Raw genomic sequence first — 15,867 nt, 5'->3', positions numbered from 1 at the left:
ATGTTGAGCTCATTTGTTATACACTAATGACAACAAGCCTGCTACATGCAGCCTATGACAGATTAGACTCCGAGCTTGCGTAACCTGGCAGATCTACTGGGGCTATGCAAATTTACTTTGTAAGAAGACCTGCAAATGTTTTTAATTTTTTTTCCTTACTTAAACTAGAGATATCCTGTTGTGAAAACTTCCCACTTGCCATATAAAACAGATTCTCTAAGACATCTGAAGTGTACATAAAGTCACACGGTAATACTATGTGATAATGCAATGACAAGACAAAATGTCAGAAAACAGTAGAAAGCTATCTATGAATTCAAGAAATACCTCAGAATTAGATAGCTTTACAAAAATCTTATAAACAAGTCTGCATTGTAAGTTATTACATTCTACATCATATAAAGTTACATTTAACTAAAGCTACCTATACAAGGGCAAAACTTCTCTTAGCAAAGATAATTTAATTCATAACTGCTCATCTATAATCAACTTTTACTCAATCTCAAAACCGACCATTATGAGAGGGAACAAAATACTAAGCATCAAGCAAAAGGTGTCCATTATGATCATTCACATCATCAACAGGAACAGGTTGATTGATACAGGTGATCTTTTAACACAGGTGAACGTGGATAGTTATCTCTACATCAAGATAAAAAGAAGCACGAAAGAAATAGTCCCTTGCATTCAATAATTCTATGACTATTTCTCAAAACAAAATGTTGTTTTAGGCAGGAAGTTGAGTGCCCACAGGGGTTACTGTAATTCCAGGTGACAAATACATTTGAAAAAGAAAAAAAAAAAAAAAAAAAGGTAGTTTTTCTTGAAAGATGAAATCTTGTTTTACACAAAGAAAGTGATAAAAACATAAATATGGATTATTTTAAAGTATAATACTGACCAACATTTTTCAGAATTGGTGTCAATCACTTTTATGAATTGATTACATACAGAGTTACATAGAAGTAGACTCATTTCCTCTCTTTGCAAAGAATGCACTGACTATGGGCAAAATTAGATACTTATGGTGTACTTGTAATAATGCCAGAATACAAACTTCCATCTGGGTTACAGAAGTCACAGGCAGTACACAGAACACTGTTTTGCTTTTTCAGTTTTCAGTGAAAGAGGATCCATTTTAATTGTATGAAAGAATTTTATAGTCTTTACTACAGAAATAAAGTTTCACTTTAGAAATCAAAAATACAAATATGTAAAATATGACACACCTCTGAGGAGCACAACTCATTTTGCTGTATTATCTTAAGCAATAATATTTATTTGCTTTGTCAAAGGTGTTGTGGGATCAGCTGGTGTTGGCACACTTCAGAGACATTGTATGATATATACACTGATGTTCATGTGGAAGAAACAATTGCTTTCTGCATGCTGTAAGAAGCTGTGTTTAATGTAAAATTTGTGGACAAAGCTGCTCTTTTGTTGACATGCTGTGTTATGCATATAATGAAGCCATAAGGTTACTCAGAGCTTCTGTTCTCCATGCAGAAATTCCAGGCCTTGCGCATTTTTTGGCTCTTCATAAACCATACGAGTTAAAGTCATGACAAGTTAAAATGCACAGAAAATTGTTATACATTGTGAAATGAAGAGAAATATAGACTGTGACAGACTGAGCAGGCAATGTGAAAGGATATAAAGATATAGACACTTACATATCCGTCATCACAAGGGCTCATAGAGTAATATCCCTTTATGGGCAAACAGGCACACATTAAAATAAAGAAGATTAAAAAAAATAAGTTAACAGAAATAAATCACAGAGAAATGCACAGTTCTAAGAAAAACAACAAATCAAAATTAGCTAAAAATTAACAGACTATTAGCTTTGAAAAGAAATGTATAAGCACCTTCAGTCAATCCACATATAAGTATTTTTTAGGACTGAAATCAATGTGTCTCTCGTGATATATTTACATTACAAGTTCCCCTTTCAACACCTAGCAAACATATCTAGTCTGCACATTATTCCATTATAACTGTCAGTTAGAATAGCTACATACCAAGCACTGACACATTTATGTGAATATATGACTTCTATAGTTCACTACACTGAAGCAGCTAAGAGAGAGATACCAATGAACATGATATCGATCAGAAGACCTCAGCTTCTGAGACAGCAGCTGGAAGTATTCTCCATACTTGCTTTGACTGGAGTTTCTCACCAGCACATAATGAAAGCTGAGAGAGACAATTTAAGGTGTTTGAGCAATGTTATCAATTCCTCAACCCAAAAGGCTCCAAGGATAAACTAAGAAAAAGTCTCTGGAAGGAAACCTTAGATTTAGTTACTAAAATAAAAAATGGTGATAATTAATGGTTTGAGTAGTTTAGTACAAAATATGTCATGTTCTCTTTAATTAGACTAAAATATTTAACTTAGAACAGCTTTGTATCTAAAAAGAAGACTCTTAATTCAAAATAAAAGTACACAGTTCAACACAATGAAATAAGACCAACATTAATTATACTGCTTCTAGTATTTTTGTGCAAACCTGCCAATATTTACTTTAGAGGACATATTTGTGCAGATGAATAAGCACATAAACACTGTATTTAGCAGGTTCCCGTTTAACAGATATATACAGCCTTATACAGAAGGTATAAGAAACTTGCCACTCTTCACTGTTAGCAGAAAATAAAGTTCTTTCTATTCTTTAACCAATTTTAAAAATCTGACATTATTCTTTTTATTACCGTTACACTCTGAATTCCCTTATGTGAACAAGTATTTTAACTTTCACAGTGCTATACACACATATAGACAGTTTGTGGCGAAGACATTTTAAAATTAAATTCAAGACAAAGGACAACATCAATAGAGACCAGTAAGTGAGCAAAAGAAACCAGGAGATAACCTGTATCATGACGAGAGGACATTTCAACACACACATGACCTGAGCCAGTGAAAATGTACGTAGGCATCAAGACAAGGATGACATTAAAGGAAACTTTTAATGTTAAAGGAAACCACAAAAGGTTGGACCAGGCAGCCTTTCAAGGTCTCTTCCAACCTGGTCTATTCTGTGATTTGAGGACAATAACAGGAAAAGTTTCTGCAAACCCCTACTGATGGCAACACCTTACCTTTAGAGATGAGGAATTTATGCAAACAAAAAAACCTGCTCAAGTTGCTGCAGGTAGTTGTATCACCTGCAGCAACTTGTGAAAAAGGCATCATATACTGTATCAGCAGAAAAAACCCACCTCTTTGCTTACATAAAGAGGTAGGTTTGTTTCTTCCTTACCATATATGAGTGGTAACATACAAGAATCATCCAATGGACAGGGATGGAGAAGACTGATATATTTCATCCTAAGAAAAGCTTGCTTAGGGTAGATGCCGTTTGCTGTAACATGCATATTATTTTTAAATGAAAGAGCATATATCAACATAATGCTTGGTGAATCCACTCTGAAAGGTTCAGAGTAATTAAAAAAAAAAACAAAACAAAAAGCTTCTGCTAGACTGTCTCCTAGGTTTTATGTGATCTCTTGGTGCAGAAAACTGTTTCACAAGTAAGAAACAGAATACCTGCCACCAACTATTGCAGCTTGATGGCATGTTTGCATTTGCAGTAAAAAGCGTGTTTGAGGAAAAAAGCACAGAGCACAAGAAAAAAATTAGCCCATGCTAGTCTTTACAGCTATCCCAGAAAACGAAAAAAATTCCTCATTTACAGTTTGTAAATGACAGCTTAACTTTACAGAAGAGCTAGTGCTTTTGTCCAGTGACAGAACTAAAAAAATAATAATTTTTCCACAGCTTCAAGAGTTGTGCCAAAAGAAACCTAAAACTTGCAAGGGACATTAATTTACCTAATTGTAGCTACAGGTAAAAGTAATCAGACTGAATAGCAGTAAAAACATAATGGGCATTTATTCTATTCCATGACACAGGAGCAACATATGCAAACAACTATACAGCTTTCTAGTCACAGGAAGATTCTCCAGTGATTAACACACATCTTGACTATTGACAGAAACCATGCATCTGAAGAAGCAGTTCCTGTTTTCCCTTTAATTCAAAGGTTAGAGAATCTTACTGCATTATCCCTAATCCAAGAAATTCCAGGAAGGTGTACATCTTACTTGAATCTGAAAATCTATCTGTTTAGGACTTGAGCCTATGCCAACTTTCGATGGGGAGTGAATGTACAACGCTTCAGCAATAAACAGCCAGAATCCTCTTGGCTTCATGATGTGTGTAAACAGAAAATTGCAGGCATCAAAAAACTACAATCCATGCTTCTTACCCACCAGACAAATCACTAATAGTAAGAAAAAAAAAAAGAAGAGTTATAAAAAACAAAAACTAAAACTGAAGTAAACTCAAGAGTATTAAAGATATAAGGGACTATGATAGATCACTGTATTTAAAACTATTCTTTTCAAATTTACCATTACCCACATCAGTTCCCTGTCCAAACGAACATTAGAAAGTCAGGAATTTGATTAAATCTTCAAATGAATGTTTCCTCAGCTTGTCAGAGCTGGTGCTCTGACCTTCTATTCTTAGATCCAGACCTTTTGCTCTGACAATTCTCTCAGGTTCCTTATCTCCCAATTCAGGACCACACATGTCAAATTACATGATGGAAGATGGCGATAACATTCAACTGCAGCTAGAAAAAAAGCCTTATGGTAGAACAGGGCTTTAGAGAAGCCTTGGAAACATCTCCCAACTGTAACACAGTAGTGTGGCCTCTCTCCCACTACATGCAGCAGATGCATCCTGTTAATGGATTGTAGATCAGACTCACAAGCTGACCCAAGAGGTCACAGAGCTGGCAAGAGGCATGAAGTTGCTCTGCAAAAGAATGAGATCCAAGCCAGCTTACTGGAGAGCACAAAGCAACAGCCAACACTAGAAGCCATTGCTAAGTAAGATTTCATGGGTATGATTACACTGCGAAAGCCTTTTGGTTAAGAGATGTCATTGCCTCAGGTCTTAAAGCCAGTTCAGTAAGAAAGACTTGTTCTGGGATTTGTCCTCCCGATGTGAATTTCTTCAAGTATGAAAAGACAGGCCTTCAGCCATGGCGTGGGGGGCAAACCAGGAAGCTGATGTTTGTACAATAATAGCACACATTAGTAAGTGATACATGCTACCTTCATTGTAATTTCAAAGCCTGAGACCTCAAGGCTTTATATTACACAATACTACTTTCCTGACATTAAAAATTGAGCTCAGAGTACAATGCACTGGGAACAAAATGAAGTTTGCATACAAATAATGCCACCAAGGGTATAATCCAAGGCATACTCTTTAATTAGCTTGGGCAATACTTCATTTTGGTTACAACACTGGTGCAGTTCTCCTTCCCAGTATAACTTAAAACTACTAGCGTAGTGTAGCTGATTTACCAAAATATACTGTAGAGCTCAAGCACACATCTCAGAGAATGATGCAGCTTTAGCATTTTCTGCTCTCGGAAACCACTCCCAAACCTGGACTGTCCCCTGACTTGTGACAGTATAGATGGCTGAACTCAAGCACCTCCTTCTTCCAAACTATGTAATGCACATCCACTTATCCCCCATGTAAAAGTGGTAGAAATTTAAGGCTGCACGTCAGTAAAACAAAAAAGTAATTTCCTTGCTAATGATTTTCTTTTCTGCTCTATCTATTAGAGATATTGATCTGCCAAAACTAATTTATTTAAGGGTCTGGTCCTGACATTGGTGATGTCAGTGAGACAGGGTCAAATCCTCAATACTCAAGGTGAAGTGGGGAAAAAAATAGAACAAACCAACCACCATATTTAATGCCTGCCAAAACTCTTTAGACATTGACTTTTTTTTTTTTAAACCTCTTACTTATCTTGCCTACACAGTGCCGTAATGGTAAGGATGAGCAAAGGAGCTGCCCCTCTGCTAGCCTCTTCCCTTTGCAATTATACAGGTGACTGCTCCTTACAGCAGCAGGAGTTTTGTGAAATGGAATAGCTGGAAAGACCACACTCTAGTGTCTCTAATTAGTTATGAGCGAAAAGTGAAGGGACCTTCCAACACAAATCCAGCACAGATGCTGCAAACTCATGCTACTACTTAGTCTGGGTCATGATGCCTCCAGCTTTATTCCAAAACTTATGTGAAAACCTGAAACCACTTAAGAATAGAACAATAACATCTAAGTGTATTACAATGAGGTATTTTGAATCCTTGGAGGAAAAGTAATGGGATGCCTTAGTAGCCTAGTGGCAAACGGAGTTGTTTTTTCGGCCATCTCATCTGGCTTCCTGGATCAACAGAGTCAGGGAGTGTTTAGAAGTATTTTGGGATGATGAAGAGCAAGTTTCATTTTTCTTCTTGAAGATGGGCTATATATATTTTTTTCTTCTTACACTTATTTGTGTTTCTACATGTTTGCTATTCATGTATAAAACCAGAACTCTCTACATGGGAAACAAACAAGAAAACATGATCAATCAAGTGTGGACAAAAGGGTAACATAAGGAAACCTGGTTATGATGCAGTGAAGGTCTACAAGCAAAGACTGTGATTAGCCCTCCAAAGCTTGGCTAATGCCTCAGACAGCCCGAGTGTGTGGGTCTGCTTGTATAAACAACCTTAGATTTCAACCACAGTAGCTACTATAAACTCACTGTCAAGGAGTGACCTAAACCAGCTGAGAAACCCTTAATCTAAACAGTCTCAGTGCTATAGCTATCCTGGTCCTTCACTAGAGAACTTAGCTGGCACAGCAACTACCTCAATAGTGTGGATGAAGGAGCAATAAAGTCACACAGAAATAGTTACACTAGTAAAGCCTAGTATAAAAATAAATACAACTGTGCCAGAAGAACACAGCCTTACTCAGCTTAACCTGGCTAATTTGGGACAGAAGGGAGGCAAAAATTACTTCCAGGAGGGAAAAAATCCACCACCACCAAATCCTCTTTCTCTGACCTACCTACATAGCTGGAGACTGTGCTAAAGTGGCCATAGTGGCATAAGTATAATGGCAAAGGCACTTCCAGAGCAGAAATGCTTTTAGAGACACTTTTAGAGAAGCAGGAGTAAATAAACATGATGCGTAAGATCAACAATCATTTCACAGCTGAGCATCTTTTAGTAGAAGGAAACAGAGGAAGTATGGCTGCAAGAGATTTTGAGCGGTCACCTAATCTGTCCTGGAGGAGCAGCCAAGCATCAAACATTCCTGGTAAATGGTAACCATTTGTCTACCTTGTTCTTAAAAACCTTTAGTGACAGAGATTCTGGCTGAAATACTGTGCTTATACACTGCTGCTTACACGCTTCTTCAAAGATCGCTTATTGTTCTTAAAACTCTTAAGTCTTTTTTTCATAGAGAAGGAAACAGATGCCTATACCTAAAGGCTAAACCATACAAGGACAGATGTTTATGTTAAAATAGCATGTGATAAGGGTGCAGAAAGACATATGCAGTCTAGCAATAATCCACCCAGATTTTATCAGTGAAGACACAGCTTCAGCCACTTCTGCACTCTCTGCAGAGTGGATAAAGAAACAAGTCAGCATCTTGCATAAGGATGACACTCTTCCCTCTGCCCCCTTCCCAAAAGGGTTCAAGAGATCAGAGGATCAACTTGAGATAGAAAGAAAAGAAACAGTAAGAGAGAAACCCTGGGCAGATGGAGCACCTTGAAAGCACAGGAGAAAAAGAGAAGCCTTGATGCAAGTAGAGAGCAGAAACAGATAGAAGAGGGCACGTGGCCATACAGAATGGATGATCTCAGTACAGGGAAGGGGAGCCGGGAGACACACACAACCCCAATGTCATATGGCAAAAACGCAGAAGACTACTGGGGTACATAAAGCATTATCTTGGAAAGCCACTGGCAGGGAAAGAGGGAAGACCCCTGAAAATTGTTGGTTAGAAGAAAGATGCGGGGGGAGGTGGGTACATTATGGAGTGGGACGTGGCATAATCATGCACCATGGACAAGGTATAAATCTGAGGAGAGAGGAGTTACAGACAGCCCCTAATGTTGAGGTAGCAGACAGAGATCCTGGTTCCTTCCTGAAACCCTGGGATATGCAGCCTCCTAAAGCTGCTAAGAGTGCACCTCCTAAATACACAGCAAGTCAGAGAAAGGAGTTCTGACCACTGACAGGGAAGTTAGGGCATTTAAAACAGCTTGAAGAGCAATGAGGAATACTATTTATATCTGAAAATATTAGCACATAGAAAAGAAAAGGTAACATTTTATTATCTCCTCATCTTTCTGTAACAGATTTTCAAGAGGAACAAAATGTACCAATAGCGTCATTGTTATTAAAAGCCTTGGCTAGAATAAGGAGCAAGAATCTTATTTTCTTCTGCTTTTGCTTTGACACTTCACAAAGCTCTCCTACTACAAAGTTAAGTATGCATGAATGTCTGCCACGGCAAAAACAATAAGCACAGTTCACGACTTTGGCTTGTCTTTGTAAAGCAGTAGCACACAATATTTTAATATTAAAATGTTTTAATGCAGCTTTAATATTAATACTTATTTGAAAAATTTGAACAAGCTAGGTATTAAAAAAGATTGTACCACTGAACAGCTCTTACACTATCATTAAGTAATTTAAAATTTCACACCCCCAGGCACAGTTTCACAGATACTAAAAACTATCCTAAGCTGATTCTGCTGCTGGGGTTAAAAAAAGCTCCGTCTCCATTTAGGCAGAAGAGATTGAGCAGAACATTAATGGGTACAAGCAGCTAGGTATAGTGCAGGCATCTGAAAAGGAACAAGAGGCTGGTGAAATGGGAAGTTAAAAAACGTAGGGATCCTGAGCTGCTTATCAATAAGATCAAAGATCCTTAGATACAGGGTTAAAGCCCATCTGTAAATCAACAAGGTGGCTTAGGTGTATCATCTAACTACCCATCTATCAACTAGCTCTTACAAAAAAGGGAAGTCCTCCCTTTCTCCTCTTTTCCCCATTTGTTCTCATGATCCTGTCTGATGCTTCTCCTTTAGATGGCTAAGCCAATAGATTCTAGGGTTATAGGAGCATCATTGACAGCACAAAGGAACAGAGCATGTATCCAGAGCTGAGCAACACCACCCCCCCTTTCTAGCTAAATTAAATTGGCTAAGATGTGCCATCAAACCACAGTTTTAGGGGTTTGGGTTTTGTTTTTTTTTTTTAAACATTCAGTTAGCATTTTAACAGATACACAGCTTACTGTTATCATAACAGAATTAACCATACTTACACAGCTATAACTGTGTAACCGTGTCATTCACCAGCATTTGAGATCAATAAAACCTTATGTATTACCATATTCTTATACAAGCTTGGACACATTATGTTTTGTCTTTACTATCTCACATTCATTGTTCAATATACAGCTTAACTGGTATTGTCTTTTGAGATAGTTACTGTAAAAAAACCCAAACATTAATACTTACAGTTCCAGGCCTTGTGAAATCAATACTATGTGCTACACTTTGTCTCATCTGATTGCTAAACAAGCGAACACAAACACTTTGAAGATACTCTGGCGTGATCTAAAAATTAGGAAACAAAGAGAGAACAGGATTATATAAAACTTACACTTTCTACCAGACAAGTGTTTCTATACTAAAGGTTATTTTGTTTTCTAAGAGGGCAAGAAATCACACACCTGAGACTCATCAATGTAAGCACAAGGTATATACTGCAACTGCAGTTCTGTTTAGAAACAAAGAAAACCATAAACTCTCTTCATCTGGGAATAGTTATGCTATTCACAAGACTAATCCTAAACACTTTCAGAAAGTCTAGAAGAAAAACAGAATTTGTCACACGTACGTTTGCATACAGATTTTCCTCAATCAAAAGGTAAGTTGTTCAACAGTAAGTATGAAGCAGTTTTGTACTTTAGACTTAGACAATGATATGCTGATGTGTTGTCTAGCTAAAGAGCAGAACTTACACGACTCTCTTGTGCAGCAGAGAGAATGAATATGAATTACACAGTACAACACTTTGTGTTTCAATGCAAAACATCTCAGGGTGTTTAGTTTTTTTTGTTTTGGGAAATCTACACCACAATAGAACTGCTTAATTTCAGAACAGTTATTAGCTTCCCCAGAACAGAGGCGAGAGGACTGAGATTATAGAAACGCAAATGGGGACACTTCTGATATTCTCAGACCTACAGCAAGACAACAAAACCCTTCAAATTCAGAATGCTGTAACTTCAACATGATTTTATTCAGTACCCAACTCCACTTTGGATTCAGAAATGACAGAAACCAAGATTCATAATGAAAGAGCACCCTCAGCTGGACACACTTGGGAAGGATCAAATGACTGCCCAGCCCAATGCTTACAAAGGAAATTAAACGAGCATCCGTAACAAAAGATAACCAGTGCCTGATTCCTCCACCACAAAAGGTAAGAGCGTATCACCTTGCAGAGCACTGAAGTGTGAAATGTGAGGCAGTAAATGAATGACTATGTGTTTCTTATTGTTATCGAAGTTCATGTGAGCAGATACCTTTCCTAATCTGCTGTAAACCAAAATCCACACCTAGGGGTAAATTATTCCCCTCAGTAATGATGTGAGCCAACAGTGATCGCAGATGCAGAGTAACAAACTACAAGATGTTCACACTGATGACAGCCGGAAGGTACATACTGACTTCTCAGCAGGCAGCGCAGGAACTTCTAGGTCATTCTCCCTGCTAACAATTGACAGCTCCTTTAAAAGCATCTAGAGGCCACTAACATCTGACATAAGAACAATCTTCAGATTATACAGAAGTTATAGCAGAGAAGCATGCTCACAGATAAGATGGCACAAAAAATAAAGCATAAAATCATCTTTGTATAAAAAAATACCCATAAGAAAGTTGTACCTTCTCCAGTCACATACATGTGACTCATTTCACACAGTGAATAACTCATTCACTCCTACCCCAGTTCCCTTTACCAATTAAATTAACAAGTTCAGCTTAGCAGAACAGAGAGCAAAGTTTTTCCTCAACAAAATTTTGGATGATAAGATTGTTTCCACCACAGCGTAACTTAAAACAGACCTGGCAGCAGTCTTAAATGTACAACAACCTCTGATGGGCTGGATTGCAGTCAGTAATCACAGAAATGCCCTCTCATCACTGCTAATGCCAATGCTCAGAAGGAGACTCTCACAAGAGATCTGAGTTGTCTTGTGAGATGGTGATAGTTTCTTCAAGATTTCTCAGCCAGCACAATTCAACCCATCTTCTGCACTACCTTTATCCTAGTACACAGGGGCAACAGAAGAACACCCCATCCAAAGTGCTGTGTTTCATTAGTAAAAAGACACAGTACTTACAGAAATGCCCATCACTACAAAGCTTAATTCACATTTTAGTGGCATTGTCTCTCCATTTTCTGGGGGGTAGGGAAGCAAGCACACATTTGAGTCATCCCTTACCATCTTGCCACTGACTGTGGCCTCCAAGGAATCCACCAGCTCTGCAGTGACTCCAATGAGATTATGGTAGTCCACCTGCATTTTGTTAAATCGTTTCAGGTAGGTCATGGTCCTGTGCTCAGATTCCACTAACTGTTGATGAAGATGTTGCAACATTTCTGTCAAGAGAGTAACAAAAAAGAAATAACATCACCTTTTTAACCAAAAGGACAAAAGAACCCACAAGCATTTTTACTGCTTTTAAGGGACAACTTCAACTGCTGCTGTGGAATTACTTTTATCCAAGGGGTGGAATTTCACTGCAAGGATGATTCCATGCTACTAGTGTGATTTTACTTCATCACAACAGCTACAAGTATTTATTTTACCTTAATTGCCCAAAGAAACAATTGCTTCACAGTTAAAACAGCAATACAACTATTAGACAGTAAACATCACTGAATACATTTGTAAAGAGGATACTGTTTTAAAGGTGTGTTAATACAAGAAGTTCCACGCTATCAGAGACAAAACGAGTCTGTGGGCATAGAATCAGAAAAATATATGACAAAATGCAGCTCAGACCTGGTTAACTGAACTTGCTATCTGCAGATGAGATTCATGCACTATCTTCTACACTCACTAAAGTAACAGTGGGTTAAAAAACATTATCACACCAGCAACTGGAAAGGTCAGGCAGCCACTTCAAAGACAAAACAACAAAACAGGAGAACGACAGTACCCACAGATTCATGCCAGTGTTTGTCAGATTACACTGTGAGGCTGGGTGTTTTCTCCAGTTAATTTATAGAAATAGACCACTGATATTTAGGTTATGTAGTGCTTTGCTTATTTTAAAGTAAATGCTAAGTATGCTCTATCTTTTAAGGAAAATGGTACAACTCATAGAAAAAAAACCCAAACAACATTTAAGTTATCCAGTTCCTCATCTGCTATTGAAATAATCATTGAATTCTTCGAAGTTGCAGGGAATTCTCTACTTCTACCCAAAATTTTTCAGGTGATTGCATCATTTACCGGTTGATAGTAAGCTATGAGTTACTTTTAGTACCTTCAGTTCCTGAAAATAACTCCAGTTTTTCTTTTATTTGTCTAAATTAAAAAAATAAAAAAAAAAAAACAGTTACATTCCTGATACATTTTGTTCCTTTGGGTTCAATTAGAGACAAAAGAAGCAAACTAAGCACCAAAATCTGTATCTTCCAGCCCAGTCTCAGAGCTAGCCAAATTAGCATTCTACATGGAAGTCAGGCATAGAATCTGGAGCTGCGTACCGCAGTGCACATCTTCATGACTGGACAAAAATATGAAGGAAGGCACAATAATTCTATTGTTACTGCTGACGTTTATGTATTTTGCTAGAACATTATGTTTTAAATTAGTTTGGTGAGAAGCCAGTATTGCTCTAGTGTTGTGAAAATGGCATTGTGCCCATCTGCAAACAGACTGAGTATCTACCATAGGACTTTCTGTTAAATAATGGGCAGGAATCAGCTTGACTACAGAGTTTAAAAAATTTTGGGGTTAGAGCATTCCAAACAGCCCAATATGACACAGTTTAGGTCCAAATAGACCCAAAAGGAAGAAAAACAAAGTAAGTAGCTAAGATGCAAAATTGGAACTAGAAAAACTAGTTCCTACTCCTGGCTTTGAACAGACTTTGCCCACGATCTTTGAGGAAACCATTATCCTCTTTCATGATTCACTATCTCTTTCCATAAAGACGTAGATCACATGTTACTGTAACATAGAAGCATGCAGCTATGATAAACAAGCTCTGGAGAATTTAGGTGTAGTTATTAAAAAACTGTCCCTTGCCATTTGCTCCCCTGCTCTCTGAACTCAGGCTTGAACCTCTGCTGCCCCACAGCAGCTGGCATAGGGGTGGTAATCTTCAGCAGAGGGAAAAATGGGGAGTGGAAGTGCTGTATTAGCACCATGGCTTATCTGGTAGACCTTCACAAATCATCTTTTACAATGGCCATCTAGTTATATTGCAGGTAGCAATGTACTAATCATGGACAAGTATCTGCCAAAAAACATCCAACAAAATGCTTCAAAAAGCAATAAACACATGGACGTAAGAGATGCAAAACTGCCAGAAAAATACTATTCAAACAGAACTGTTTGTAAAGCTTTCATTACAAATGAAAAAGATCAAAGTCATTAGATAGCTCTATGAATTCAGATGTTGGAAATTGCTTTAAAAACCTGTCACATCTTATGGATTTTAGGGTTTCTGAAATAGGCTGCTTTTATCCCATTTATATTAAAAGCAGTAGATGGGAGAACAACTTATTTTTACTTTCAGGAAATTTAGCAAAATGATCTCTTTAATGGGACCTTTTAGAGAAAATGTGCATGAATAGACTTTAGCTGTAAACTTTAGCTATAAATTGACAGTCTTAAAATAAAGCACGGAATACAGAGAAGGTACATTTTCTTACTTCTAATCTGTATTTTTTCAAAATCTACGAGTTAAGGAAAAAAAAAAAGACAATTATTTTACTCTCTCAGCCTCTAAGAATGGCTGCTTTCTGAGAACCATTCATGAATCACAGCATTCTGCACCTGCAGGATTTGTGACTGACACCTGATATCATACTGCAAATCAAGCCACCCTAATGATATTTTTCTTATACTTTCTAGGAGGGAGCCAAAACTGGTGTGAAATAACAACAGAAGCTGTGACAAGCCACAGATCCTGTTCACATCCAGCAAAACCCACTTGGGGGGAAAAAAACCAAACAAACAAACAAAAAAAACCCCAACACACTAGAACAGCTCCCAGTAACATTAAGTAATCTTGCTGAGAGCACCAAACTTTTTACAATTCTTTAAGCTGTTAAAACCATCTCAACTGCAATCAATATTCATCAACTTAAAAATCAGAAGAGTTAAGATAGCTTCCAAAGACAACCCAAATTATTCTTCCTTGATAATAATCATTCAACTTTGATTTTATTTTTATTCCACATCCATCCCTGCTAAACAACTATCACAGCTTTAATATGATACAGCTCCAAAACAAGAATATTTTTCTAAACTAATAAATATTCTGAGAGCAACCGCTGCACAAAACTAGCCACTTTTTCAGCACTTTATTCCTTTGCTTAGATAAGAAAACTGGAATACATTTTTATTTAACTGTGATATAACACATTTGATTCAGAAATTTCCAGTGGATGTATCTAGAGCATGACTTTCACCCAGAGGAAAGTTGGAAGCACCAAGTCATGAAACATAAACCTACTCATAATTTGCTTGCTTTTCATAGCCCAGGGGGGAAAATTTCCAGTGATGAAAATCCATCTTCCAACTACAGTCAGCAGCAAAAACTACATAACCAAAACTCAATGCAGCTCATGAACACTACTCTTGACAATTAAGAAACAGGGTCCAGTTTACCCTTGCCTGTTAAATCCAGGGATTATCAATTATAAACACTGCTCTTTACTGAGAAAAGAGAGTCAAAGAGAAGAATCACAAAGTCTTGACATATCTTGCATTTTTTATATCACTATCTTCTCACACATAAGTAATTTCACTGAAAAAGGAAAAGTATTTCATGAAAGTTTCTCTTACTGAAAGAGAAGGAAGCTTTCATCATTGACATGTAGCTGACCCAAGTACAGACAGCTGTTGGAAGAGCTAGTCCTGTGCTGCCCCATTTCCCCCTTGCATTCCTGCCATATCCCCATTACCAGTAACAGCATTCATGCAGACAGATCAGAGAGATACCAGTCCAGATAAAAATTAATATTTAGTTGCTTGTTTAAAATGTTAAATCATTGTCATCTGAGTCAGGATTGGGTAAAAGGAAAGAGTGCCTTTCAGCAGCAGTTCACATTTATGTCACCTTGCAGCAGTGATTAAACTGCACCCGTAACAGGAATCAGAGTAACACAACACATTCGGCTTCTCTCTTTCCCTCTCCCAGATACACCTCCCAGCACTGACAAATGCTTTCTACATATGATAAGCTTATAAAGGGGTGGAAAAAAAAAGCTTTGGACCTAATACCTACCAGACCCATTATTCATATCTGGAGGAAAAGAGGGGAAAATAAAGGACAAAGGACTAACCTCCTGGTTTAGGAAGATACAGTGTACAGTAAAGCTTGTGACTTTGCCAAACGAAGATGCTGGGATTAGGGATCATGTGAACTACTGCATATTTCTACCAGTATTCTTGCCTCCTCTCTCATGTATGTAATTGTCAAGCCTTTTTAATGTTTTGACTCCAGTTCCTATGAGCAGCCAAGGAGTTACACATATGCACATAAGCTTTTCTCTCTAAGTGAGAGATTGGTTGTTATGCTTTACAACTTACCTACACCTCAAACATGCTTCCTAAACTTGTGCGCACTCTCTCTCTCTCTCTCTCTCTCTAATCTCAGCCCACCCTCACCTACTTTGCTAGAAGCACTGACTCCAGCAAGGCTGAGCTCCTGCATACAATGC

At 37.7% G+C, this 15,867-nt stretch overlaps 1 protein-coding gene across 8 annotated transcripts in view; it reads right to left on the bottom strand.

Moving 5' to 3' along the window:
* Positions 1 to 15,867, bottom strand: part of ARMC9 (armadillo repeat containing 9) — a 71,670-nt gene that overhangs the window by 45,305 nt on the left and 10,498 nt on the right. For 7 of the 8 annotated variants that reach the window (XM_052802955.1, XM_052802959.1, XM_052802961.1 and 4 more), the window contains 3 exons: positions 11,405 to 11,562; positions 9,411 to 9,509; positions 1,674 to 1,709 (listed from right to left, as the gene is read on the bottom strand). In XM_052802955.1, the coding sequence (XP_052658915.1) occupies positions 1,674 to 1,709; positions 9,411 to 9,509; positions 11,405 to 11,562 (293 nt within the window). The remainder of the gene's footprint in view (positions 1 to 1,673; positions 1,710 to 9,410; positions 9,510 to 11,404; positions 11,563 to 15,867) is intronic. The other variant, XM_052802957.1, reaches the window with a different exon arrangement.

This window comes from Harpia harpyja, chromosome 12 (genome assembly GCF_026419915.1).
Source record: "Harpia harpyja isolate bHarHar1 chromosome 12, bHarHar1 primary haplotype, whole genome shotgun sequence".
Classification (NCBI taxonomy): Eukaryota; Metazoa; Chordata; class Aves; order Accipitriformes; family Accipitridae; genus Harpia; species Harpia harpyja.
Note: the sequence above shows the minus strand (reverse complement) of the source record. Positions and strands in the feature narration are given on the sequence as shown.